At 36.2% G+C, this 26,398-nt stretch overlaps 1 protein-coding gene across 6 annotated transcripts in view; it reads right to left on the reverse strand.

The window, feature by feature from the left end:
• ALMS1 (ALMS1 centrosome and basal body associated protein) overlaps positions 1-26,398 on the reverse strand; it is a 186,152-nt gene that overhangs the window by 154,830 nt on the left and 4,924 nt on the right. For all 6 annotated transcript variants that reach the window (XM_057740852.1, XM_057740857.1, XM_057740853.1 and 3 more), the window contains exons 2-6: positions 11,669-11,794; positions 9,642-9,837; positions 4,050-4,167; positions 773-2,921; positions 518-667 (exon numbers count right to left, since the gene is read on the reverse strand). In XM_057740852.1, coding sequence (XP_057596835.1) covers positions 518-667; positions 773-2,921; positions 4,050-4,167; positions 9,642-9,837; positions 11,669-11,794 — 2,739 coding nt within the window. The remainder of the gene's footprint in view (positions 1-517; positions 668-772; positions 2,922-4,049; positions 4,168-9,641; positions 9,838-11,668; positions 11,795-26,398) is intronic.

Below are 26,398 nucleotides of genomic sequence, written 5' to 3' on the forward strand. Positions count from 1 at the left end.
GAGAAAGATTAAAGCCAAAAGATCCAAGGATCCAGACAAATGAAGCCTTGTACAAAAGAAAATTTTTACTTCAAGATACCTCTGAAGTTAAAATCTTTCAGCAGTTTCTAAACAGAAATACTTGAATATGTCAGGGCCTATTTCAAGGCTAGAGGGGGGAAAAAGCACAAGTGAATATCTCCATGAATGAGTCTAATCTTAACACCATCCCAAAGGTTCTTGCTGGCACAATTTGGAAGAGTTAAGATGCTCAAGATGAAAGGCCTGGGCACTCCAAAGAATGGCTTTTTCCAAAACAGCACAGAACTAAGTCTCATGGTCTACAAAACACAAATATTTCTTTTATGCCAACCACTAACAAATTAATGCAGCATATTCCTGGGTATCAGATGAAAACCAAGCTATACATCACAATTTAGTATTACAGGATATAAATGGCCCTTTACTTTCATTCACATTTTTCAACTAAAATATTTCTTTCCCTATCGCATAAAAAATATCAAATAGAAAAACTTACAGGCTCCTCGAAACTGCCCTCTTCCTTAGATGGTAGCTGTACAGCAGATTGCCAGTGCAGGGAGCTGTCACAAATCTCTAGATCATCAAGCATATTTTCTAAACCTGCTAGCTCAATGCACTCACCAGTCAAATCACCTTGGTCACGTATCTGGGAAACAGTAAAGAATAAAAGTAAAAACAAATAACAATACCATTTCTTGAAACAATGCTAGAAAATACATGTCTCTCCCCAACAATCATTTTATTGTCTCACCTCTCTTTGTAGTTCAGCAACTCTTTTACTGCAGACAACAGCATTTTCATCTAGGCTACAGCATTCAGTATCATCACCCAGAGAACAGATGTCAGATTCAGACTTCCCCTGCAGGCCCTCTACAAAATAGGAGTCATTTTGCATAATTGTATGTATAGTAAAACTGGACTTGGGTCCTATAGGCCGAGGAATTTCACCTTGGCCTATATCAGCTTTCAGCAATGTCTTTTGGCCAACTGTAATTAATGATGCATCACTGATCACTGGTAAAGCACCTTGCGACTTTGCATCACATGCCACCAAGTTTGCTGAAAAGCTGCTTCCTACAGCTGCAGATGGACCTTCAATGATGTTACTAGAGTTTACGTTCTTACCCAAAATACAGTTTGAGGAATCTGCAACTTCTTCAAAGGTGTGCTGCTCTAAATCTTGTAAAACCAAAGAATCTGAAGTCCATACTTTCATTGGATAAATAATGTTTGAAGATCCTAACTTCTCTGTAAGGTCAAGAGCAGAAACAGACTGTATCTTCCCAATGGGAAGAAATGGTTCATTGTCTATTTCATACTGAAATAAAGCGGACTGTGTTTTGCCAAGACCAATAGCCTGTCTGAGAGATTTTTCACATAAAGAAGAAGATGACTTAAGCTCTGGACTAAGAGAAAGTGGCTTAATGACTATTTCCCGAGGAGCACTGGGGAGTGATTTTAAACTAGGGTGCCAGTACAGGGAGCTATCACCATCATCTTTTTTACACAACAATGTTTTTGAAGCTGCTGATTCAAACACCCCAGGAGTAGACTGATAGATTGGATGGTTAAGTTTATCAAAGAAAAAGTTTTCATCATAATTTAATAAGGAAAGATCTGGATTTTTTGATTCACTTTCTTGGCTATCATTTGTTAAAGATTTATTGATGTCAGTGTGGATTTCATTTACTGTACTCTCTTTCTCAGAAGGTTCAATAGAAGCAATAACTGCCTGAAAGGCTACATTTTCAGTAGCATCAACATTTCTCCCACCAAAAGCAGAAGTTGCCTTTTGGTTTCTTTCTTCTTGAAAACACAGTTGTTCTGATGTCTCATCCAAGTTGGATTTAAGAGTCTGAAGAGGACCACCAGAAACATCCATCTTAGAGGTATCATGCCCCCTGGAGAGTATATGTGCTTCTGAAACTTCTACAGAATTATCAGGAACTACAACATTCTCAATATATTGTATTTCCAAAGATCTGGGACGCACCTCTGAAAGTACTACAGTATATCTATTCTCCTTTAGTTCAAAACATTGAGATAATTCTTTCCCCAGATCCTCTTCATTTCTTTTATAACCCCCCAAAGAATCCATCTTTTGATTCATCTCATTCTCAGCAGGAGCCCTTAAATAAATATTCTCAAAATAATGACTATCAGATGTCAAGGGAACCTCTATTCCTCCTCTTTCCAACAAACAATGCAAAAAAGAATGTGGCATTTTACTATTAAAATGAGGAGCAACTTTACGTGTAAAAGAAACACAGTCCTTACTGACTAGACATATTTCTGGATGGTGTGAAGCTCCCTGCTTGCTCCAGGGCATATTTGGAAAAGGGACACTAAAATTGTCACTTCCTTTAGGAATTTCATTTTTATCAATTGTGTCAGATGAATCAGAATAAGAATCATGGTCCTTACTGATTAGATATTTTCCTGACTGTTGTAAAGTTCCCTGTTTTCCATACTGCACATAAGAACTAGAAGCATCAAAATTGTCATTTCCTTTAGGAATTATGTATTCATCGCTTGTATCAGATGCAGTTGAAAAAGAAACTTGATCCTCATCAGCTACATTGGTTTCTGGCTCCTGTATAACTTCTCGTGTCTTCCACGACATATATGAGTAAAGAGCATCATAACTATCAGAGTCTTTGGAGGTTTTCAGATCATCAAGTGTATCAGATGAGACAGTCTCTTCTTTAGTCCCTTGTTCAGGAGTTAACAAAGAGCGCTGAGACTCAATAGCTGTACTGCCTATGAGTGGGTGCTGAGATACACTAAAGCAACTGTTAACTAAGTCTGAAGCTACTTCTGAGGCTGCCTGGAATAAAGCTTCACTAGCTTCCGACGGTCGAGAAAACCATTCAGTGTCTTCAGACTTACCAGGAACTCCCCTGAAAATACACAGTTAAAAATAAATAACACATTAAAAACATTTATTTTTTAAAATACTAACATGAAAAAATACAAAACTGACATATCACTGAAATCGAGGTTATTTGAAAAGTATACTGAAAAACAAAGTCCTAATTTCAAGTTCTTTTAGGGTGGCTAATGACTGAACAAAGCAAATTTTTTGTAAACAGAAGATTTACAAAAACTATCATCCCATGACCCAGATATTTTTCCTTTTGCCCCAAAAAGTGATTCTGTAAATGAAAATTTCAAACTTTACTATTTAAAATGTGTAATTTATCACCTACCATAATTTAATATTCATTTAACCTGCATTAATTCTTCTACTAGTCATTTGTTATGATCTTGAAAACCACTTAAGTGATCTACTCCCCCAAACAAAACAGTAACCTAATTACTGGTTGATTATTGTGTATAGAACACTTTCATAAAAGTAATTTTAAAGTAATACATAGCACAGGGCAGAGGTTTTTACTCTATAAACATTTATAGTTTTTAATTTAAGGTATCTTTTTTATTTCTAAAAGAAGAAAACATATTCTTGGATAATTCCAAACATGCTTTAGAGAATTAAAGACCTGTCTCTCATTACAACTAAAGGGCATTAATTTGGAATAACTGTTAATTTGGATGTGTCTATTAGAAAAATCATGTTAGTTCATGTTTGCATCTCCTACAAAGTAAGGAGAGATAACTAGGTTCGTTCAATATTGGCTGACAAAAATGAGTGCCAAACAAGCTAGTGACCATGAAATGAACACTTTTTACAGAATGGATGTGGACTGATGAGCAGCAAAAGGGGAGATTTATAAGGAAGAAAATCAAGTGTGCCTTCTAAATTAAAATATAAAATATATGTTAGAATATGTTAGAAATTATTTTTAAAGAAACTACAGTCCCCTGGCTCATTTTTACACACTGTTACTATGCCAAATTAATGTGTAACATGTCTTAACTTGGGGCCCTGTTACCTTCAGAATGTGTGCTCAGATTATCTAAATCCCACCCCAAAGTGTCACCTGAAGTCACTAATATTAGTAACAACTTAGAACAAGAAAAGAAAGAGTAGAAAGGTTACATGCAGATAGAAAAATAAATCATCCTACCTCAGAGGTGCAAACTCTAGTTCACTTTGGTGAAGTAAGGAATCAGGTTCAAACACTTGATCTTTTGTCAAACATGTCAGCAAAGGCAAATCAGGAGAAGCAAAATTGTCTTGTATGACTGCAAAGTTTCAAATATAAAGATGTTGGGAATGCTGAAACTTAATTGTTTAGCTTATACAATATTTTGCAGAACCTAAATATGCTGCCATCTGGAAGTTTCTACAAGCATTAGTATGATAATATAACAGCAGCAGTAGCAAATATCATTTATTAATAGCCTGACAAGATCCAGGCACTTAACATACAATATTTTATTTAATCCTTATAACAACCTTTTAGTATAGGTATTATTATACCCGTCTTATAGATGAGGAAACATGATTATAAGTCTTAAAAAATATTAAGTAATTTGTCCACATTCAAATAGCTTAAGTGCCACAGTGCACTCTGAATCAAAACTTTTTAACAAGTGCTCCTAACCATTATGAGTGTTTCTTCCCATCTTACATCAAAGTGTGGTTCACAGGCTCCCAGGAACTCCTAAGACACTCTCAGAAGATGCCTGGAGTCAAAATTATATTTAAAATAATATTAACATATCATTTGCTTTATTCACCCTCATTCTCTCATAAGGACACAGTGGAATTTTCCAGAAGCTATATCACATATAATAAAGCAACATACTGAATGCAGAAGCAGATATCAGAATCTACCTGTCTTCTATTAAGTCAGACATTACAGATTTTTTTTTTTAAGTAAAACAACGCTAGTCTTCTAAATAGTTTTGGTTTGGAAAATAGTCACTTTTCTAAAAACCTAGGTAATTTATGTTAATATGCAATGGAGTTGTTACTATTTAATGAGTCGGTAAATATTTTTTAAATTTCTCAGTTTTAATCATTTCTAATATGGGAAAATATCAATAATCCACATCAACAAAATCTCTCAGCAATTTTAAAGTGTGTCAAGGAAATTCTGTGACCAAAAGGTTTGAGAACTGCTAACTTAAAGGAAAAAAAATTCTTGTGAATTCCTAAATGCCACCTTAAATAAGTTTTATTATAATGTCCTTAAATATGTATAACTATTTAAACTCCTTATTCCTTATAGTATTTATACAACTACAAAACAAAAAATTAAATATTAACAGAACAAAACTAGAAAACCAACAGCATTCTATTTCACATTAATTTAACTAGATGGGTGAAGTTTTGCTAAAACTGTATTGTTCTCTCGATATGAATGTAATACTGTTGCTACAGTATAGTTTCTTGACTTCAGAACGCTTATAATAATGCTGCATACCTTCCCTATCATAACTGTCACACTCTTGTTTTAATCTTTGGTGTGTCTACTTCCCACCTGGATTACTGACTTCATGTCTGCTTTATTCACAGCTGTATCATCAGTGCCCAGTAAAGTACCTGCTACAATTAGTAGGTACTAAAAATACAATTATTTATTTACTGAATGGATTAATTAAAAATGAGAAACTGAAAAATAATGATAACCTTTATCACCGAGGACTAATTGGTATGGTTCCTCTTTGGCTCTGGCTTACAGACTCAGTCTCAAACCTTCATAACAGAAATCTTTACCCCTGTCATTTCCTCACATTTGGACAACTGCTCACTCTTTTTCGAGATAGCTAACTGTTCTGGCACAAGCCACCATCACGGTGTTTGCCATTGGTGAGATACACCCTACAATGACTAGATTCAAGCATAACAAAAAAGCAATGATGTAATTTCCTCTGGCCAACAGATCCCAGGATCTGATCTAATAATTAAAATGTTCTAATTTATCTACAGTAAATGAGTAGCTAGTGTTATAAAACTTTAATTAGAAGATACTTTAGAAGCCATGTAGCACAATCTCCAACCCAATGCTGAAACTATTCTATTAGAGAACTTTGCCTGACATTTTGCTGTGACATAATGCTCACTTTTTTTTTGTTATATAGCCTTGCCATTATTAAATGGCTCTATCAGAAACTTTTCTTATATCAAGTTGAAAACAGCGTCCCTATAAGTTATATAGTCTCATTTTAACCTCTAGACCAGGAATTAGCAAACATTTCCTATAAAAGGTAAGCTAGTAAATATTTTAGGCTTTATTGATCACACATGACGTCTCCGTCCCATTTACTTTTTTTTCTTCAGATCTTTATTGGAGTATAATTGCTTTACAATGTTGTGTTCATTTCTACTGTACAACAAAGTGAATCAGCTACATGTATACATACATCCCCATATCCCTTCCCTCTTAAGCCTCCCTCCCACCCTCCCTATCCCACCCCTTTAGGTCTTCACAAAGCATCAGCTGATCTCCTTATGCTATGCAGCAGCTTCCCGCTAGCCATCCATTTCACATTTGGTAGTGTATATAGGTCAATGCTACTCTCTCACTTCGTCCCAGCTTCCTCTTACTGTGTCCTCAAGTCCATCCTCTGTGTCTGTGTCTTTATTCTTGCTCTGCCACTAGGTTCATCAGTACCATTTTTTAAAATTCCATACATATGCATTAACATATGGTATTTGTTTTCCTCTTTCTGACTTCACGCTCTATGACAGACTCTAGGTCCATTCACCTCACTACAAATAACTCAATTTCATTCTTTTTATGGCTAATATTCCACTGTATATATGTACCACATCTTCATATCCACTCATCTGTCGATGGACATTTAGATTGCTTCCATGTCCTGGCTACTGTAAACAGTGTTGCAATGAACACTGTGGTACATGTATCTTTTTGAATTACAGTTTTCTCAGGATATATGCCCAGTACTGGGATTGCTAGGTCATATGGTAGCCCTATTTTCAGTTTTTTAAGGAATCTCCGTACTGTTCTCCACAATGTGGCTGTATCAATTTACATTCCCACCAACACTGCAAGAGTTTTCCTTTTCTCCATACCCTCTCCAGCATTTACTGTTTGTAGATTTTCTGATGATGCCCATTCTGACTGGTATGAGGTGATCTCATTGTAGTTTTGATGTGCATTTCTCTAATAATTAGTGACACTGAGCATCTTTTCATGTGCATCTTGGCCATCTGTATGTCTTCTTTGCTGAAATGTCTATTTAGGTCTTCTGCCCATTTTTGGATTGGGTTGTTTGTTTTTTTGATATTGAGCTGAATGAGCTGCTTGTATTCTGGAGATTAATCCTTTGTCAATTGCTTCGTTGGCAAATATTTTCTCCCATTCCGAGGGCTGTCTTTTTGTTTTGTTTATGGTTTCCTTTGTTGTGCAAAAGCTTTGAAGTTTCATTAGGTCCCATTTATTTATTTTTGTTTTTATTTTCATCACTCTAGGCAGTGGATCAAAAAGGATCTTGCTGTGATTTACATCAAAGAGTATTCTTGCTATGTTTTCCTCTAAGAGTCTTATAGAGGAATCAGGCCTTACCTTTAGGTCTTTAATCCATTTTGAGTTTATTTTTGTGTATGGTGTTAGGGAGTGCTCTAATTTCACTCTTTTACATGTAGCTATCCAGTTTTCCCAGCACCACTTATTGAAGAGGCTCTCTTTTCTCCATTGTATATTCTTGTCTTTTTTGTCAAAGGTAAGGTAACCATATGTGCGTGGGTTTATCTCTGAGCTTTCTATCCAGTTCATTGATCTATATTTCTGTTGCTGTGCCAGTAGCATACTGTCTTGACTACTGTAGCTTTGTACTATAGTCTGAAGTCAGGGAGCCTGATTCCTCCAGCTCTGTTTTTCTTCCTCAAGATTGCTTTGGTTATTCAGGGTCTTTTGTGTTTCCATACAAATTGTAAAATTTCTTGTTCTAGTTCTGTGAAAAATGCCATTGGTAATTTGATAGGGATTGCATTGAATCTGTAGATTGCTTTGGGTAGTACGGGCATTTTCACAATGTTAATTCTTCCAATCCAGGAGCACGGTGTATGTCTCCATCTGTTTGTATTGTCTTTGATTTCTTTCACCAGTGTCACAGTTTTCTGCATACAGGTCTTTTGCCTCCTTAAGTAGGTTTATTCCTAGGTATTTTATTCTTTTTGTTGCAATGGTGAATGGGGTTGTTTCCTTAATTTCTCTTTCTGATTTTTCATTGTTAGTGTATAGGAATGTAAGAGAGTTCTGTGCATTAATTTTGTGTCCTGTTACTTTACTAAATTCACTGATTAGCTTTAGTAGTTTTCTGGTGGCATCTTTAGGATTTTCTGTATATAGGATCATGTCATCTACAAACAGTGACAGTTTTACTTCTTTTCCAATTTGGATTCCTTTTACTTCTTTTTCTTCTCTGATTGCTGTACCATATACTTCTTTTGCTTGTTTTTACAATGCTTTAAAATGCTAAAATCTTTTTTAGCTCACAAAATCAGGTCTTGGCCTATGGCAAGCAGTTTGCAGACCCCTGCTCTACACTATCCAACTCATCCCATGGTGCTATTATTTTCCTTTTACTGTACTGTCTTCCCAAAAGAGGATAGCTTTCATCTATAGATACCTAGTGTCCAATACACAACAGGCGCTTAGATATTTGCTGAATAAATGAAAAATAAGTTGCTTCCTCTTTAGCATGACAGCCCTTCAAATCTCTGATCATAGCAAAGTCTTGTATTCATCTACTATCATAGTTACCTCCTCCCACAAGGGAACTCTAATGTTGTTAATATCTTTCTTAAAATATAAAACTAAAATTGATGATCTACATCACTGCATATATTAGCACTAATATTTTTACTTGGATAGCATTTGCTTGCATTTGAAAAGAACTTGTTGAATTAACTCCAAATTCATGCTCCTCTACATAACTCTGATAAGACAATTCCATGGTTGAATCCCACTCCCTTGACAAAAGTTAACTGTAAAATATGTGATTACTGTATTTTCTTCAATTTTTGAAAATAAAAATCTGAAGAAAACAGAAGGAAAAACAAAAGAATATGCCTCTGAATTACGATTTAGGCATGAAAAAATTGAAATTACCATATTGGCTAAGCATTCTTATATATGTGCAACAATCCAAAGCAGTGATAATACAATTCTACCTCCTACCTTGATGATTTTAAAAGTACTTAAAGTTCATCTTTTGTAAAAAGCTAATAAATCAGTTCCATATTAAACAGAGGAAAGCAGGAAGATCTAACTCAGAGATGCCATTTAACCTCTTTATCTCAATGTCTGGGTCTGAAAACTTAGGATAATAATATATGCCTTAACTAATTTTAAGAATCTAATGAGGTAAGCATGACATTTGTTTTTTGTTTGCTTTTTATACATAATAGAGCCTCCATTGCTAAGAGAAGTAGTCAAAGGATAATATATGGCTTACCCCAAGAAAAACTCCACAAATTCAGGACTAAGGAGGCATACCCACTAGAGGAAGTTATCACCTTTTTCCCTTCTGAGAGCAATAAGGGTGATAAAATGAGAATTGCACATTTAACATAACTAGGCCAGTTGGTCAGTGTGGAAAACCAGAAATAAGCTAATATCTTTGAGCACAGTTCTACAAAGCTCCTCAACTCAAGAAAGGATTTAGATGCAAGATTTGCAGTCCCCCATAAGTACTTTACAAATGTGAGGTATTACTACTAGTTAAAAATATAGAGGCATTACCTAGCAATGGAGAACATAAGAGATCTCTGTTAGGCTCCTTTACTTGATTTTCTGATTGGGTCAATATACCTTCCTCCAGAGAAGGGAAGTCTGTCACTTCAGTCCCTTTCTCTCTCACATTAAACCTGGTCTGGGTTGTATCCAAGGTGTGGGAAGAGTCCATTTCTTGAGGAAGACAATGCCAAGATTCTGTTCTCTAAAACAATAATTTTCAAAGAAAATATGCTAAATCATTAACTGAGTTACCATACATATTAACATTTAGATTAAAATGTCCATTCACGTAGCATATCTCTTCTACTTCCAGTAACCCCAGGGATTTCTTGGCTTATGGAAGCATAGCTTCAATCTCTGCCTCTGTCTTCAAATGGCAGACCTCTTCCTGTGTCTCTCTCTCTTATAAGGACACCAGTCATACTGGATTAATGACCCACCCTAAATCCAGTAGGATCTCTTCTTAACTGCAATAGTTATAGCTGCATTCACTCTTTTTCCAAATAAGGTCACATTCGGGAAACTGTGTATTGGGACTTCAACACATCATTTTGGGGGACAATTCAACTCATAACAATCCCCTTTCCATTTAATGGTCACAGAGTACTGTGCTTTTTCTGGTTAGGGTTTCTCTTAACCCTTTTCTCTTGGCGACAGTAAATCTCCTTCCTCCATATCTTGCATTTAATAGATAATAACTGAAACTTACGGGAAACTGAAGGTACTAGAATAAATCTGATACCCAAGTTATCAACCAACCTTAAATATTTAATCATTATAAGTAAGGCTGCATTTTCTTTTCCAACAAACATTTATGAGCTTTTTTTCTATCTGCTCACAATTTTTCAATTTCTTCTAAGTTTATTACTATGTTCTAGATCACTGGTTCCCAAAGCGTGGTCCAAAGATACCTGGGGTGTCACTGACACCCTTTCAGGGAAGTTAAATGGACCTCCCTTTTCTAACCACATATCTATGTAAGGTCAGATTTTCTTCACATAATTCAACCAAAACAATATATCCCAATGGACTAAATGCAGAAGTAGATCTGAGAATTCAGTTATGATGGTTAAATTTATGTGTTAACTTGGCTGTACCACAGGGTGCCCAGATATTTGGTTGAACATTCTGAGTGTGTCTGTGAGGGTGTGTCTGGATAAGATTAACACCTGATCCACAGACTTAATAAAGTAGACTGCCCTTTCCAATGTGGACAGGTCTCAGCCAATCCATTAAAGGCCTGAACAGAACAAAAAGGCTGACCAAAAAGATAACTTGCTCTTTCCGCCTGATGGTCTCCAAGCTGGGCCATCAGTCTTCTGCCTTTGGACTTGAACTTGGAGTAGAACTTACATCATCAGCTGGACTGGTCATCAGACCTTTAGACTTGGGCTAGAACATATACTATCAGTCAGCTCCTGGTTCTCAGGCCTTCAGATTCAGACTGGAACTATATTATCATCTCTCCTGGGTCCCCAGGTTACAGATCTTGGGAATTCTCAGCCTCCGTAATCACATGAGCCAATTCCTTATTATACACACACACACGTATTTATGTATGTATATATTTCCTACTGGTTCTATTTTTCTGGAGAATTCTAATACACCAACTGTCTTGTAGTAAGCCAGACATTAAACAGATGTGCAAAAATGTAAAACAATGCCACTCTTTCAATTAATTTCTTTTTGTTTTGGAAAACAGTCATTTTTCATTTTAAAATATTTTTATGTTAATATGTAGTGGGTTTGTTGTTTTTAAATAAATTTTTTAAATGTTTTAATTTTTTGTAAGCTAAATATTGATATAGATAACCCTTATAAACAAAAGCTCTTTAAAATACTTTTGCAGAATGTGAAGGAGTCCTGAGACAAAAAAAAAATTGTAAACTGCTGTTCTATATAATTAAGGCTGCCAAAGATCTATTAGAAAAATGGAATATTAAAGTAATTCACCTCTTTCCATTCTTGATAGCTAAATCAGAATTTCTCATGCTGTTTATGAAAAGATAGTTTGCCAATTATACAAGACATACCTGATCATCCCCAGAATCCCACTGAGGTGTTTTTTCCAAAGAGACCACATCAGTATCAGAAATCTGTGTTCCATTATTGTTTTGATATAATGGCTGTTGCCATACAGGACAAGTCAATGGAACAACCTGAAAATCAAAAGCAGATTTAAATAGAATAATAACACAATCCCTATGACTAAACAACAATAAACAAAATCTAACATTCAGATTATGTTTCTCAGTTTATAAAGTACTTTTACAAATACAATGACATCTGGACTTCACAACCACTGTCCAAGTTATTATCTTCACTTAAAAATAAGGAAACAGGGATTTAAGGTTACCCAGTAATGGCTCAACATATTCCAACCACAGCAGTTATTTAACCTCCTGTACTTGTAGCAGTAAAAAAAGCAAGCGGAAACAAGCAAGTTATCTATTTTACAATCTTACTATTTGAGACATCTAAGAAATTAACCCTGTGATAAGAACTAAAATCATCTCATAGCATGGAAAGTGGGGACAAAGTTAGGCTCATTTTCTGAAATCAGGGGTTGAAGCAGGGCTCTCCCATTTGTGAAAGAAGGCAATAAAAGCTGTGACTACTGCCCAAGGCTTAAGCAATGTACATGGAAAAGATCAGAGAAAATCAAACAAAAGTGACGTCAGTCAAGTCACTTACTGGTTCAGGGACTGGTTATTGAGATTTTCCTGAATATTCCTGGAGAGCAACAACCCAAAGTTTCCAATATAAAGCCTTCTCATAAAGAAGGAGCCACAAGCGGCAAGGCAGAGACAACCACAAAAACATCGGGTAGAGAAGAATGTACCAAAAGACAAAACAAAATAACACTCCTGCTAAAAATGAGATTACAAACTACACTTTCAAAAGATGTTAAAATGAGAATATCTCAGACCATTAAAGAGACTTAAAAAAGACACAATGTCCAATATGCCAAAATGGACAACCTGGATGAAATGGACAGATTCTTAGAAAGGTATAACCTTCCAAGACTGAATCAGGAAGAAATAGAAAATATGAACAGACCAATCACAAGTAATGAAATTGAAAATGTGATTAAAAATCTTCCAACAAACAAAAGTCCAGGACCAGATGGCTTTACAGGTGAATTGTATCAAACATTTAAAGAAGAACTAACACCCATCCTTCTCAAACTCTTCCAAAAAATTTCAGAGGAAGGAACACTCCCAAACTCATTCTAGGAGGCCACCGTCACCCTGATATCAAAACCAGACAAAGATACCACAAGAAAAGAAAATTACAGACCAACATTACTGATGAACTTAGATGCAAAAATCCTCAACAAAATACTAACCAATAGAATCCAACAACACATTAAAAGGATCATACACCATGATCAAGTGGGGTTTATCCCTGGAATGCAAGGATTCTTCAACATACGCAAATCAATCAATGTGATACACCATATTAACAAATTGAAGGATAAAACACATGATCATCTCAATACATGCAGAAAAACCTTTTGACAAAATTCAACACCCATTTATGATGAAAACTCTCCAGAAAATGGGCATGGAGGGAATCTACCTCAACATAATAAAAGGTCATATACGACAAACCCACAGCAAATATCATTCTCAATGGTAAAAAACTGAAAGCATTTCCTCTAAGATCAGGAACAAGACAAGGATGTCCACTCTCGCCACTACTATTCAACAGAGTTTTGGAAGTCCTTGCCATAGCAATCAGAGAAGAAAAAGAAATAAAAGGAATCCAAATTGGAAAAGAAGAAGTAAAACTGTCACTGTTCACAGATAACATGATACTATACACAGAAAATCCTAAAGATGCCATCAGAAAACTACTAGAGCTAATCAATGAATTTGGTAAAGCTGCAGGATACAAAATTAACACACAGAAATCTCTTGCATTTCTATACAGAAACAATGAAAGATCAGAAAGAGAAATTAAGGAAACAATCCCATTCACCATTGCAACAAAAAGAATAAAATACCTAGGAATAAACCTACCTAATGAAATAAAACACCTGTAATCAGAAAACTGTAAGACACTGGTGAAAGAAATCAAAGACAACACAAAGAAATGAAGAGACATACACCATGTTCTTGGATTGGAAGAATTAACATTGTGAAAATGCCTATACTACCCAAAGCAATCTACAGATTCAATGCAATCCCAATCAAATTACCAATGGCATTTTCTACAGAACTAGAAGAAAAAATCCTAAAATTTGTATGGAGAAACAAGAGACCCCAAATAGCCACAGCAATCTTGAGGGAAAAAAATGGAGCTGGAGGAATCAGACTCCTTGATGTCAGATTTTACTACAAAGCTACAGTAATCAAGATAGTATGGTACTGGCACAAAAACAGAAAAACAGATCAATGGAACAGAACAGAAAGCCCAGAGATAAACTATGGTCAACTAATCTATGACAAAAGAGCCAAGGATATACAATGGAGAAAACACAGCCTCTTCAATAAGTGGTGCTGGGAAAACTGGACAGCTACATGTAAAAGAATGAAATTAGAACACTCCCTTACACCATACACAAAAATGAACTCAAAATGGATTAAAGACCTAAATGTAAGGCCAGACACTATAAAACTAAAGAAAACTATAGGAAGAACATTCTTTGACATAAATCACAGCAAGATCTTTTTTGACCCACCTCCTAGAGTAATGGAAATAAAAGCAAAAATAAATAAGTGGGACCTAATGAAACTTAAAAGTTTTTGCACAGCAAAGGAAACTATAAGCAAGATGAAAAGACAGCCCTCAGAATGAGAGAAAATATTTGCAAACAAATCAAGAGACAAAGGATTAATCTCCAAAATATATAAACAGTTCATCTAGCTCAATATCAAAAAAAAAGAAAACAAAACAGTTCATCTAGCTCAATATCAAAAAAAACAAACAACTCAATCAAAAAATGGGCAGAAGACCTAAATAGGCATTTCTCCAAAGAAGACATACAGATGGCCAAGAAGCACATGAAAAGATGCTCAACATCCCTAATTATTAGAGAAAGGCAAATCAAAACTACAATGAGGTATCACCTCACACCAGTTAGAATGGGCATCATCAGAAAATCTACAAAGTAAATGCTGGAGAGGGTGTGGAAAATAGGGAATCCTCTTGTAGTGTTGGTGGGAATGTAAATTGATACAGCCACTATGGAGAACAGCATGGAGGTTCTTTGAAAAACTAAAAATAGAGTTACCATATGACCCAGCAACCCCACTACTGGCATATATCCAGAGAACACCGTAATTCACAAAGACACATGCACTCCAATGTTCATTGCAGCACTATTTACAATAGCCAGGACATGGAAGCACCTAAATGTCCATCAAGAGATGAATGGATAAAGAAGATGTGGTACATATATTCAGTGGAACATTACTCCGCTGTAAAAAGGAACGAAACTGGGACATTTGTAATGACATGGATGGACGTAGAGACTGTCATGCAGAGTGAAGTGAGTCAGAAAGAGAAAAACGAATATCGTATATTAACACGTATATGTGGAATATAGAAAAATGGTACAAATCAACCGGTTTGCAAGGCGGAAACAGAGACACAGATGTAGAGAACAAACATATGGACACCAAGTGGGAAAAGCAGGGAGGGTTGGCATGGGATGAATTGGGAGATTGGGATTGCCATATATACATTACTAACAAGAAAAAAAATATCAAATTGTACACTTTAAATATATGCAGTTTATTCTATGTCAATTATATCTCAATAAAAGTTCTTAAAGAAAAAAAAAGTAAAACAGGCAGTTATGAGTCAAGAAAAGATTAATGCTAACAAAACCACAAATGTGAAAGAACCTCTGAAGGAAATCCAAGGTCATGAGACTTTTTTTCTCCAGAATTAAAACCGTTACTATACTAACAAAACATTTTTGCAAAGCACTTACAACAATGTGCTTTTGATCACAGAAAGGCAAGCGTACGTTAAAATCTATTCAATAACTAAAGAGATTTCTATGGTATCAACTCTTTCAAGAGGTTTTTCTCAAAAGGTAGAACACCATGGGGCACACCCACCTTGCTTCAATGGCATTTTTTAAGGGATAAAGAATAAAAAGCAAAGAAAGGCATTTTGCAAATTCATTTTGGCAATTTGAAATCCCTAAATAAATAACAATACAGCTAATGCTTCAGCACAGTTAGTCTTCCTTGAGCCCTCAGGGAAGGAAGAATGCCAAAATAAATGTTCAAAATGGCTATTCACGGCAGCTAAATAATGCTGGGTGTAGAGCACAGGGTCTTGCCTTTGAAAATACCTGATTCACATTAGCTTACAAAAAGAGAGTTCAATTTATTAGGATATTTGTAGAACACTAATGATACAATATTAAGAAACCAACACTTTGACAACTAACTCTGTGTGAGAAAAAAGAACACTCTCCCTCACTTTTATGAGCTAAAAAAACACCACAAAAGTTAAAATTAAAAGTTCCTATTAAAAATACATTTCCCAAAGCTTATTTTTATTACCTACTTGATGCTTTATAGACTTCATTAAGGAAATTAATTTCTAATAAGTCTCACGTTTGATGAGTTTTCCCACAGTTGCCTCTGAATAGTGGTATAACCCAAATACCTGAAAGAGAATTCTTAAGATGAGTGTTTCAAAACTAAGCAGCTGTCAACAGCAACTCTCTGATATGAGATTAAATACCTTTTGGTATAAATAAACAGCTGCAGAGTCTTTCCCTGAGTCAGTTTTTAATACTACAAGTTAGTGGTCTTTAGTTGTCTCCCAACTAACTACATGTTGTCTATCAGAGAAACATTTCAGATATAAGGATACATACTGATTCAAAGTAAAAGGATGAAAAAAGGTATTTCATGCAAATAGTAACCAAAAGAGCACAGGAGTGGCTATATTAATTTCAGACAAAATGGACTTTAAGTCAAAAACTGTTACAAGAGACAAAGAAGTGCATCATGTAATGATAAAAGGGTCAGTTCACCAAGATGATTTATAAGTATTTATGCACCAAATCTCAGAGCTCCTAAATTAATGTGGCAGACATTGAAAGAATTGAAGGGAGAAATACACAGCAGAATAATAATAAGAGGCATCAATGCCCCACTTTCAATAATTAATAGAACAATCAGACAGAAGAATATGGAAATACAGAATTTGAACAACACTATAAACCAATGAGACCTAACAGATATATACAGAATACTCCATCCAACAACAACAGAACACATTTTCTCAAGTACACATGGAACATTCTTCAGGATAGAACACATGTCTAGCTACAAAGCAAGTCTGAATAAATTCAAGAAGACAAATCATAATACAGAGTACCTTTTCCAATCACAGTAGAATGAAACAAGAAACAAAGAGCACAAGAAAAATTGTACATTTCACAACACATGGAAATTAAACACTATACTCTTACAAAACCAATGGGTCAAGCAAGAAGTCACAAAGGAAACTAGAAAATACCTTGATGTAATGAAAATGAAAATGCAAAATACCAAAAAACCTATGGATGAAGCGAAAGAAGTACTAAGAAGGAAGTTTATAGCCATAAATGCGTACATTAAAAAAGATCTCAAGTAAACAATCTAGTTTGTACCTCAAGGAACTAAAAGAAGAAATAAACCTAAAGCAGGCAGAAAGAAGGAAATAAAAATTAGAGCACAGATAAATGAAACAGTCAACAAGAAAAAAAAATCATGAAACTGTTTTTTTTTTCAGAAGATCAACAAAATTGACAACCCCCTAGCTACACTGACTAAAAATAAAAAGAAGACTCAAATAATAAAATCAGAAATGAAATAGGGAATATTAAAACCAATGCCACAGAAATAGGACTATAAGAGAATACTATGAACAACCTACACCAACAAATGGGATAAATCCTTTGAAAGACACAACCTACAAAGACTGAATCATGAAAAAACAGAAAATCTGAACAAACATAACTAGCAAAGAGACTGAATCAGTAATCAAAAACCTGCCAACACAGAAAAGCCAAGGACCAGATGGCTTCAATCATCCTCAACAAAATACTAGCAAAGAATTCACAACACATTAAAAGAGGTACGGAGATAGGATCAAGATGGCGGAGTAGGAGGACGTGCGCACACTCCCTCTTGCAAGAGCACCAGAGTTACAACTAACTGCTGAACAATCATTGACAGAGGGACACTGGAACTCACCAAAAAAGACACCCCACATCCAGAGACAAGGGAGAAGCCACAATGAGACAGTAGGAGGGGCAGAATCGCGTTAAAATCAAATCCCATAAATGCTGGGTGGGTGACTCACAAAACGGAGAACAGTTATACTGCAGAAGTCCTCCCAGTAAAGTGAGGGTTCTGAGCCCCACGTCAGGCTTCCCAACCTGGGAGTCCAGCAATGGGAGAGGAATCCCCAGAGAATCAGACTTTGAAAGTCAGTGGGATTTGATTGCAGGACCTCCACAGGACTGGGGGAAACAGAGACTCCACTCTTGGAGGGCACATAAAAAAGTGTGCTCACCAGGACCCAGGGGTAAGGAGCAGTGACCCCATAGGAGTCTAAACCAGACCTACCTGCTGGTGTTGGAGGGCTGCCTGCAGGGGTGGGGGGCAGCTGTGGCTCACCAAGGAGACAAGGGCACTGGCGGCAGGAGTTCTGCGAAGTGCTCATTGGCGTGAGCCCTCCCAGAGTCCGCCATTAGCCCCACCAAAGAGCCTGTAAGCTCCAGTGCTAGGTAGTCTCAGGCCAAACAACCAACAGGGTGGGAACACAGCCCCAGCCATTGACAGACAAGCAGATTAAAGTTTTACTGAGCTCTGCCCACCAAATTGGATTAAAGTCTTACTGAGCTCCGCCCACCCAGCCCTACCCACCATCAGTCCCTCCCATCACGAAGCACCCACAAGCCTTCTAGATAGCTTCCTCCACAAGAGGGCAGATAGCAGTATCAAGCAGTATCATCAGTATTTCGTCTTGTGGAACAGAAAACTACAGCCACAGAAAGACAGAGAAAGTGAAAAAGCAGAGTACTTTGTACCAGATGAAGGGACAGGATAAAAACCCAGAAAAACAACTAAATGAAGAGGAGATAGGCACCCTTCCAGGAAAGAATTCAGAATAATGATGGCGAAGATGATCAAGGACTTTGAAAAAAGACTGGAGGCAAAGATCAAAAAGTTTACCAAAGACCTAGAAGAGTTAAAGAGCAAATAAACAAGGATATGCAACACAATAACGGAAATGAAAAATACACTAGAAGGAACTAACAGCAGATTAACAGAGGCAGAAGGGCCAATAAGTGACCTGGAAGAGAGAATGGTGATAATCACTGATGTGGAAAAGAAGAAAGAAAAAAGAATGAAAAGAACTGAAGACAGCCTAAGAGACCTCTGGGACAATGTTAAACACACCAACATTGGCATTATAGGGGTCCCAGAAGAGAAAGGACCCGAGAAAATATTGGAAGAGATTATAGTTGAAAACTTCCCTAACATGGGAAAGGAAATAGCTACCCAGGTCCAGGAAGCACAGAGAGTCCCAGGCAGGATAAACCCAAGGAGAAACACACCAAGATATATAGTAGTCAAACTGACAAAAATTAAAGACAGAGAAACATTATTAAAAGCAACAAGAAAGAAACGACAAATAACATACAAGGGAACTCCCATAAGATTAACAGCTGATTTCTCAGCAGGAACTCTGCAAGCCAGAAGGGAGTGGCATCATATATTTCAAGTGATGAAAGGGAAGAACCTACAACCTAGAATACTCTACCCAGTAAGGATCTCATTCAGATTCGATGGAGAAATCAAAAGCTTTACAGACAAGCAACAGTAAGACAATTCAGCACCACCAAACCAGCCCTACAACAAATGCTAAAGCAACTTCTCTAAGCAGGAAACATAAGAGAAGAAAAGGACCTACAAAAACAAAAAGAAAACAATTAAGAAAATGGTAATAGGAACATACATATCGAGAATTACCTTGAATGTAAATGGACTAAATGCACCAACCAGAAGACACAGACTGGCTGAATGGATACAAAAACAAGACCCATATACATGCTGTCTACAAGAGACCCACTTCAGACCTAGGGACACATACAGCCTGAAAGTGAGGGGATGGAAAAAGATATTCCATGTAAATGGAAATCCAAAGAAAGCTGGAGTAGCAATACTCATATCAGATAAAATAGATTTTAAAATAAAAAATGTTACAAGAGACAAGAAAGGATATTACATAAAGATCAAGGGAGCCATCCAAGAAGGGGAGATAAGAATTATAAATATATATGCACCCAATATAGGAGCACCTCAATACATAAGGCAAACGCTAACAACTATGAAAGAGGAAATGCAAGGCAGAAATAGAGACACAGGTGTAGAGAACAAACACATGGACGCCAAGTGGGGAAAGCGGGGAGGGTTGGGGGTGGAATGAATTGGGAGATTGGGACACCAAATTGTACTCTCTAAATATATGCTGTTCATTGTCTGTTAACTGTATCTCAAAAAAAAAAAAAAAAAAAGAGGGGAAGAAATGAAGAGTACAAAAAAGGGGACAAAAGAAAGTTAATATAACAAAATCTATAAATATATACTTGTTATTCTCCCTTCTCTCAGACTCTTCAAAAAAACCTGTGATATAAAGTATTAAGTATAATAAATTATTTGGTATGTAACATGTATATGTAACTTATGTAGTCATACGTATAACAGTAATAACATTAAAGGGGTGGGGTAAGGAATAGAGCTATATAAGCATAAAACTTCCATATTTCACTGAAACTAAGTCCTAATGAATCTGAAGCAGATTCTGATAAGTTAAGATGCATATTGTAAACCCTAGAAAATAACTCAATAATTTTAAAAATCGTTAGAATTAAAAAGATACAAGAGAAAAATATCTATTTAACACCAAAGCTGGCAATATAAGAAGGACTAAAGGGACTTCCCTGGTGGTGCAGTGGTTAAGAATCTGCCTGCCAATGCAGGGGACACAGGTTTGATCCCTGGTCTGGGAAGATCCCATATGCTATGGGGCAACTAAGCCCATGCTCCACAACTACTGAGCCTGTGCTCTGGAGCCCACATACCGCAACTACCGAAGCCCACGTGCCTAGAGTCCATGCTCCGCAACGAGAGAAGCTACCACACTGAGAAGCCCGAGCACTGCAACAAAGAGTAGACCCTGCTCGCCACAACTAGAGAAAGCCCATGCACAGCAATGAAGACCCAACATAGCCAAAAATAAATAAGTAAATAAATAAATAAATAGCTTTTAAAAAATAAGGACTAAAGGAACAAAGACATGAGACATATAAAAAGTAAAAAGTTAAAACAGTAGATATAAATCCAAACATATCAATAGCACTTAATGTGAAAGTATTAAACAATTCAATCAAAAACAAACATTGTGTTAGACTGCATGGAAAACAAGATTCAACTATATGCTGTCTACAGGAAACATACTTTAGGCTGAAAATACAAACAGGTTGAAAGTAAAAGGATGAAAAACAGACTTACAATCATAAAAGAGGTAGAGTGGCAATAATAGTATAAAAAATATATACTAAAACCAAAAAAAGGTTACTACAAATAAAGAGGAACATTTCAGAATGATAAAAGGTTCAATCCACCAAGAATACCTAATAATTAAAAATATGCACCTAGCATCAGAGCTCCAAAATACCCTAAGTAAAAACTAACAGAACTGAAGGAAAAAAGAGACAATCCAACAATAATTAGACTTCAATACTCCAGTTTCCAAAAGTAGTGAATGGATATAGATTCTGTGGATGATTCCTGAACAAAAAAAAAAAAAAAAAAAAGACAACCCAGAGCAAAAGTCAATGGCTTTCTTGTATACCAGCAATGAACAAATGAAATTTGAAATTAAAAATACAGTACTATTGGGACTTCCATGGTGGTCCAGTGGTTAAGACTCTGTGCTTCTACTGCAGGGGGTGCAGGTTTGATCCCAGGTCAGGAAACTAAGAACCCACATGCCATGCAGCATGGCCAAACAAACAAATAAAAACACAATACCATTTGCATTAGCACCCCAAAAATTACTCAGGTCTAAATCTAACCAAATATGTACAAATCTACATGAGAGAAACTATGAAACTCTGGTGAAAGAAATCAAAAAGGAACTAATTAAATGGATAGATAGTCCATGTTCATGGTTAGAAAGACTCAATACTGTCAACTTGTCAGTTCTTCCCAAATTGATGTGTAGATTCAATACAATTCTAATCAAAATCCAAGCAAATTATTTTGTGGATATTGACAAACTGGTTCTAAAGTTTACACGGAAAGTCAAAAGACCTAGAACTGCCAACACAAAGTTGAAGAAGCCAAAGTGGGAGGACTGATACTACCTGACTTAAAGACTTACTGTAAAGCTACAGCTATCAAGACAGTGTGGTATTGGTGAAAGACTAGACAAATAGATCACTGTAACACAACAGAGTCCAGAAATAGACCCACCTAAATAAAGACAAATGATCATCAACAAAGGAACAATAGCAACATAATGGAGCAAAGATAGTCTTTTCAACATATGATGCTGAAATAACTGGACTTCCACGTGCAAAAAGTGAATCTAGACACAGATATTACACCTTTCACAAAATTTGACTCAAGATGGATCACAGATATAAATGTAGAATACAAAACTATAAGAACTATAAAACGCCTAGAAGAAAATATAAGAGAAAACCTAGATGACCTTGCCTGTGGTGATCACTTTTTAGGTACAACACAAAAGGCATACACCTTGAAAGAAATAATTGATAAGCTGGACTCACCAAAATTAACAACTTTTGTTCTGTGAAAGACAATGTCAAGAGAATGAGAAGACAAGCCACAGACTGGGACAAGATATTTCTAAAAGACATATCTGATAAGGACTGTTAACCAAAATATACAAAGAACTCTTAAAACTCAACAATGTGAAACAAACAACTTGGTTAAAAAATGGGCAATAGACCACCAAGAAGATATACAGCTGGAAAATAAGCAAATGAAAAGATGCTGAGGGACTTCCCTGGTGGTCCAGCAGTTAAGAACCCACCTTCCAATGCAGGGGACTTGGGTTCAATTGGGGAACTAAGATCCCACATGCCACAAGGCAACTAAGCCCGTGTGCCACAACAAAGACCCAACGCAGCCAAAAATAAAATAATTTTTTTTTTTTTAAAAAAGATGCTGAACATCATTTATCATTAGGGAATAGTAAAGTAAAATAATGAGACACTACTACCTACCTATTAGGATAGCCAAAATCCAAAACACTGACAATGTTGCCAAGGATATGGAACAACAGGAACTTTCATTCACTGCTAAATGATGCTGGGAAAGCAAAATGCTGCAGTCACTTTGGAAGATAACTTGGCAGTTTCTTATAAAAGTAAACATTATTAGCATACAATCTATAGTCAGACTCCTTGGTACTGACCCAAATGGATTGAAAAGATAATTCTACACAAAAACCTACACATGGATGTTTACAGCAGCTTTACTCAAAACTGCCAAAACTTGAAAGCAATTAAAATATCCTGTAGTAGGTGAATGGATAAAATAAACTGTGATACATCTAGAAATGTAATATTATTCAGCACTAAAAAGAAATGAGCTACCAAGTCATGAAAAGACATGGAGAAACTATATTTGTACTATAATGGTAGATACATGCCATTACACATTTGTCAAAAACCATAGTATGTACAATACCAAAAGGGAGCCCTAATGTAAACTCTGGTTTTGGATGTCAATGTAGATTCACTGTAATATATGTATTACACTCTGATGTGACATATTGACAGTGGAGAAGGCTGTGCATGTGTGGGGGCAGAAGATAGATGGGAAATCTCTGTACTGTCTGCTCAATTTTTCTTTGAAACTAAAACTGTTCTAAAAAATGGTCTATTGCAGGAATTTCCTGGTGGTCTAGTGGTTAGGACTCCACACTTTCACTGCCAAGGGCGTGGGTTCAATCCCTGGTTGAGGCACATCCCATAATCTGCGGGGTGCAGCAAAACAAAACAAAACAAAGTCTGTTGAAAAACAACCAAAACAAAACAAAGCTCTGGTCCAGCATGGAAGAAGTTAGGAAGTCATCACTCCCATTTCCCACAAAAAGAAAAAAAGCTGAACAAGTTGAAAATCAACAATTCTTCTTACATCTACCAGAGAACTGAAATCAAGGGCAAACTACAGTCTCCCAAATTAGAGAGAGAGACAAACAGATGCAGAAAACCACAACTTAATGGAACAGAATCCCAGAGTAGACACAACCACAGGGACCTGTACTAGGGTAGGAAAGCCTAAATCGTAATTGACAAATTGCTAGAGACTCAGGGTGGACAATCCTGAGATTTAAAAACTCCATGAAAACAGTCTTACAGAGGGTCCCACACTTTATGAGTTTTACCTCCAGGAACTCTACCAGGTTCCACAGTTAAGATCAAAGAAAAATGTCCTCTTGCTCTGGCAGGGGCAGAGGAAAAGTAGCCATTTTGAAATAAGCCTAGAGCATTCTGTTCTTAACAAGACCTGCCCTCAAAAGAAACTATTTCACCAGAGCCTGGGGTTTTACCAGAGACTAAGTGATCTAAGGGAAGGGAAACATCCAACTCCAGCCCCCTCCTAGCTTTCCTATTTCACTTAAGGGGAAAACAATGAGAAACCCTAGTGAGGATCACAGCTCAGGGAAAGACTGAGATCTAATAATATAACTGTAGAACACTTCCCCTCCACCCACACCTTACCACTACATCAACAGGGCTCCTGATAATAGTGTATATGAATGAAAGAACAGCACATCTCAGACCTTACTTAAGAAGTCCTTAGAGAAATCCAAAGACAACAGGGGGAACAAAAACCAAGTCACCAAGTAAATTTTAGCCTTTGACACCTACAGCTACAGCAAACAATAAACACAAAATTACCTCTAACCAAATAAAATTATAAAACTTCACACTAAAGATTTATTTACTTCAGTCCCTTTCATATCATAGTCATTGAGTACATGCCTGCCTTTCAACAAAATAATTTCTAGACATACAAAACATACAAGACAAAAACAAGAACAGTTTGAAGAGACAGAGCAAGCATCAGAACCAGACTCAGATAAGGCAGAGATGTTGGAGTTTCAGTTTGTAAAGATGAAAAAGTTCTGGAGATGGATAATGGTGAAGATTACTAAACAGTGTCAACGTGCTTAATGCCACTTAAAAATGGTTAAAATGGGGAAATTCCCTGGCTGTCCAGTGGTTATGACTTGGTGCTTTCACTGACGGGGCCCCAGGTTCAATCCCTGGTGGAGAAACTAAGATCCTACAAGCTGTGCGGTGTGGCCAAAATAAATAAATAAATAAACTTTTAAAAAGGGTAAAATGGTAAATTTTATGTAATGTATATTTTACCACAATTATTTAAAGAAGAAAAAGAAATTAAGATGGGAAAAAAGAAATGAGCTACCAAACAATGAAAAGACATGGAGGAAGCTTAAACACATACTGCTAAGTGAAAGAAGGCATACTAAAAAGGCTACATACTGTATGATTCTAACTATATGACTTTCTGGAAAAGGTAAAACTATGGAGAGAGTAAAAATATCAGCAGCTGCCAGGGTTTCAGAGGAAGAAAGGTAGAGACAAATAGGTAGAGCACAGGGATTTTTTTTTAGGCAATGAAACTGTTCTGTGTGATGCTGTAATAGTGGATATATGTCAGACATTTGTCAAAACCCAAAGAATACACAAAAAGTGGACTCTAATAAAAACATGTACTTTAATTAATAATAATGCATCAATACTGGCTTACAGATTGTAACAAATGTGCCACCCTAATGCAAGATGTTAATAATAGAGATAACAGGGGAGGGAAAAGAGGTACATGGGAATTCTGTATTTTCTGCTAAACATAAAACTGCTCCCAAAAAAGTTTATTAACTAAAAAGATTAAAAAAAAAAACAAAACAAAAACACGATAGCCACCTTGTGGGAAGACCAACAAGGAAATATAAGATGTGAACACACTATAAATAAACTACAATTATGGAACACTCCATCCTAGAGCAGCAGAACACACATTCTTCTCAGCATACATAGAACAACTCCAAGATAGACCATATGCTAGGCTACAAAACAAGCCTCAAATTTTTTTAAAATTTATTTTATTGAAGTATAGGTGATTTACAATGTTGTGTTAATTTCTGCTGTACAGCATAGTGATTTGGTTATAAATATAAGCCTTGAATTTTTTAAATAATTGAAATCATGGAAAGTATATTCTCCAGCCAAAATGGAATGAAATTAGAAATCAATAGCAGAAGGAAACTGAGGAAATTCATAAGCATGTAGAAATTAAGCAACAGACTCCTAAATAACCAATGGATCAAAAAAAAAAAAAAAAACACAAAGAGAATTTTTAAATATTTTGAGATAGACAACAGGCAGAAAATAACCCAAATGTCCATCAACTGATGAATGGATAAACAAATGTAGTATATCCATACAATGGAATATTAAGTCATAAAAAGGAATGAAAAATTGATGTTATACATATATATGTTTCCTAAAAAACATTATGTTAAGTGAAAGAAGCCAGTCATAAAGACCACATATTGGAATTCTCCTGTGGTCCAGTGGTTAGGACTCACTGCCAGGGCCCTGGGTTTTATCCCTGACGGGGGAACTAAGATCCCCCATCTTAGTTGCACACGCTGCACAACATGTGCCA

The sequence above is a fragment of the Hippopotamus amphibius genome, chromosome 7 (genome assembly GCF_030028045.1).
Source record: "Hippopotamus amphibius kiboko isolate mHipAmp2 chromosome 7, mHipAmp2.hap2, whole genome shotgun sequence".
In the NCBI taxonomy this organism is placed as follows: domain Eukaryota; kingdom Metazoa; phylum Chordata; class Mammalia; order Artiodactyla; family Hippopotamidae; genus Hippopotamus; species Hippopotamus amphibius.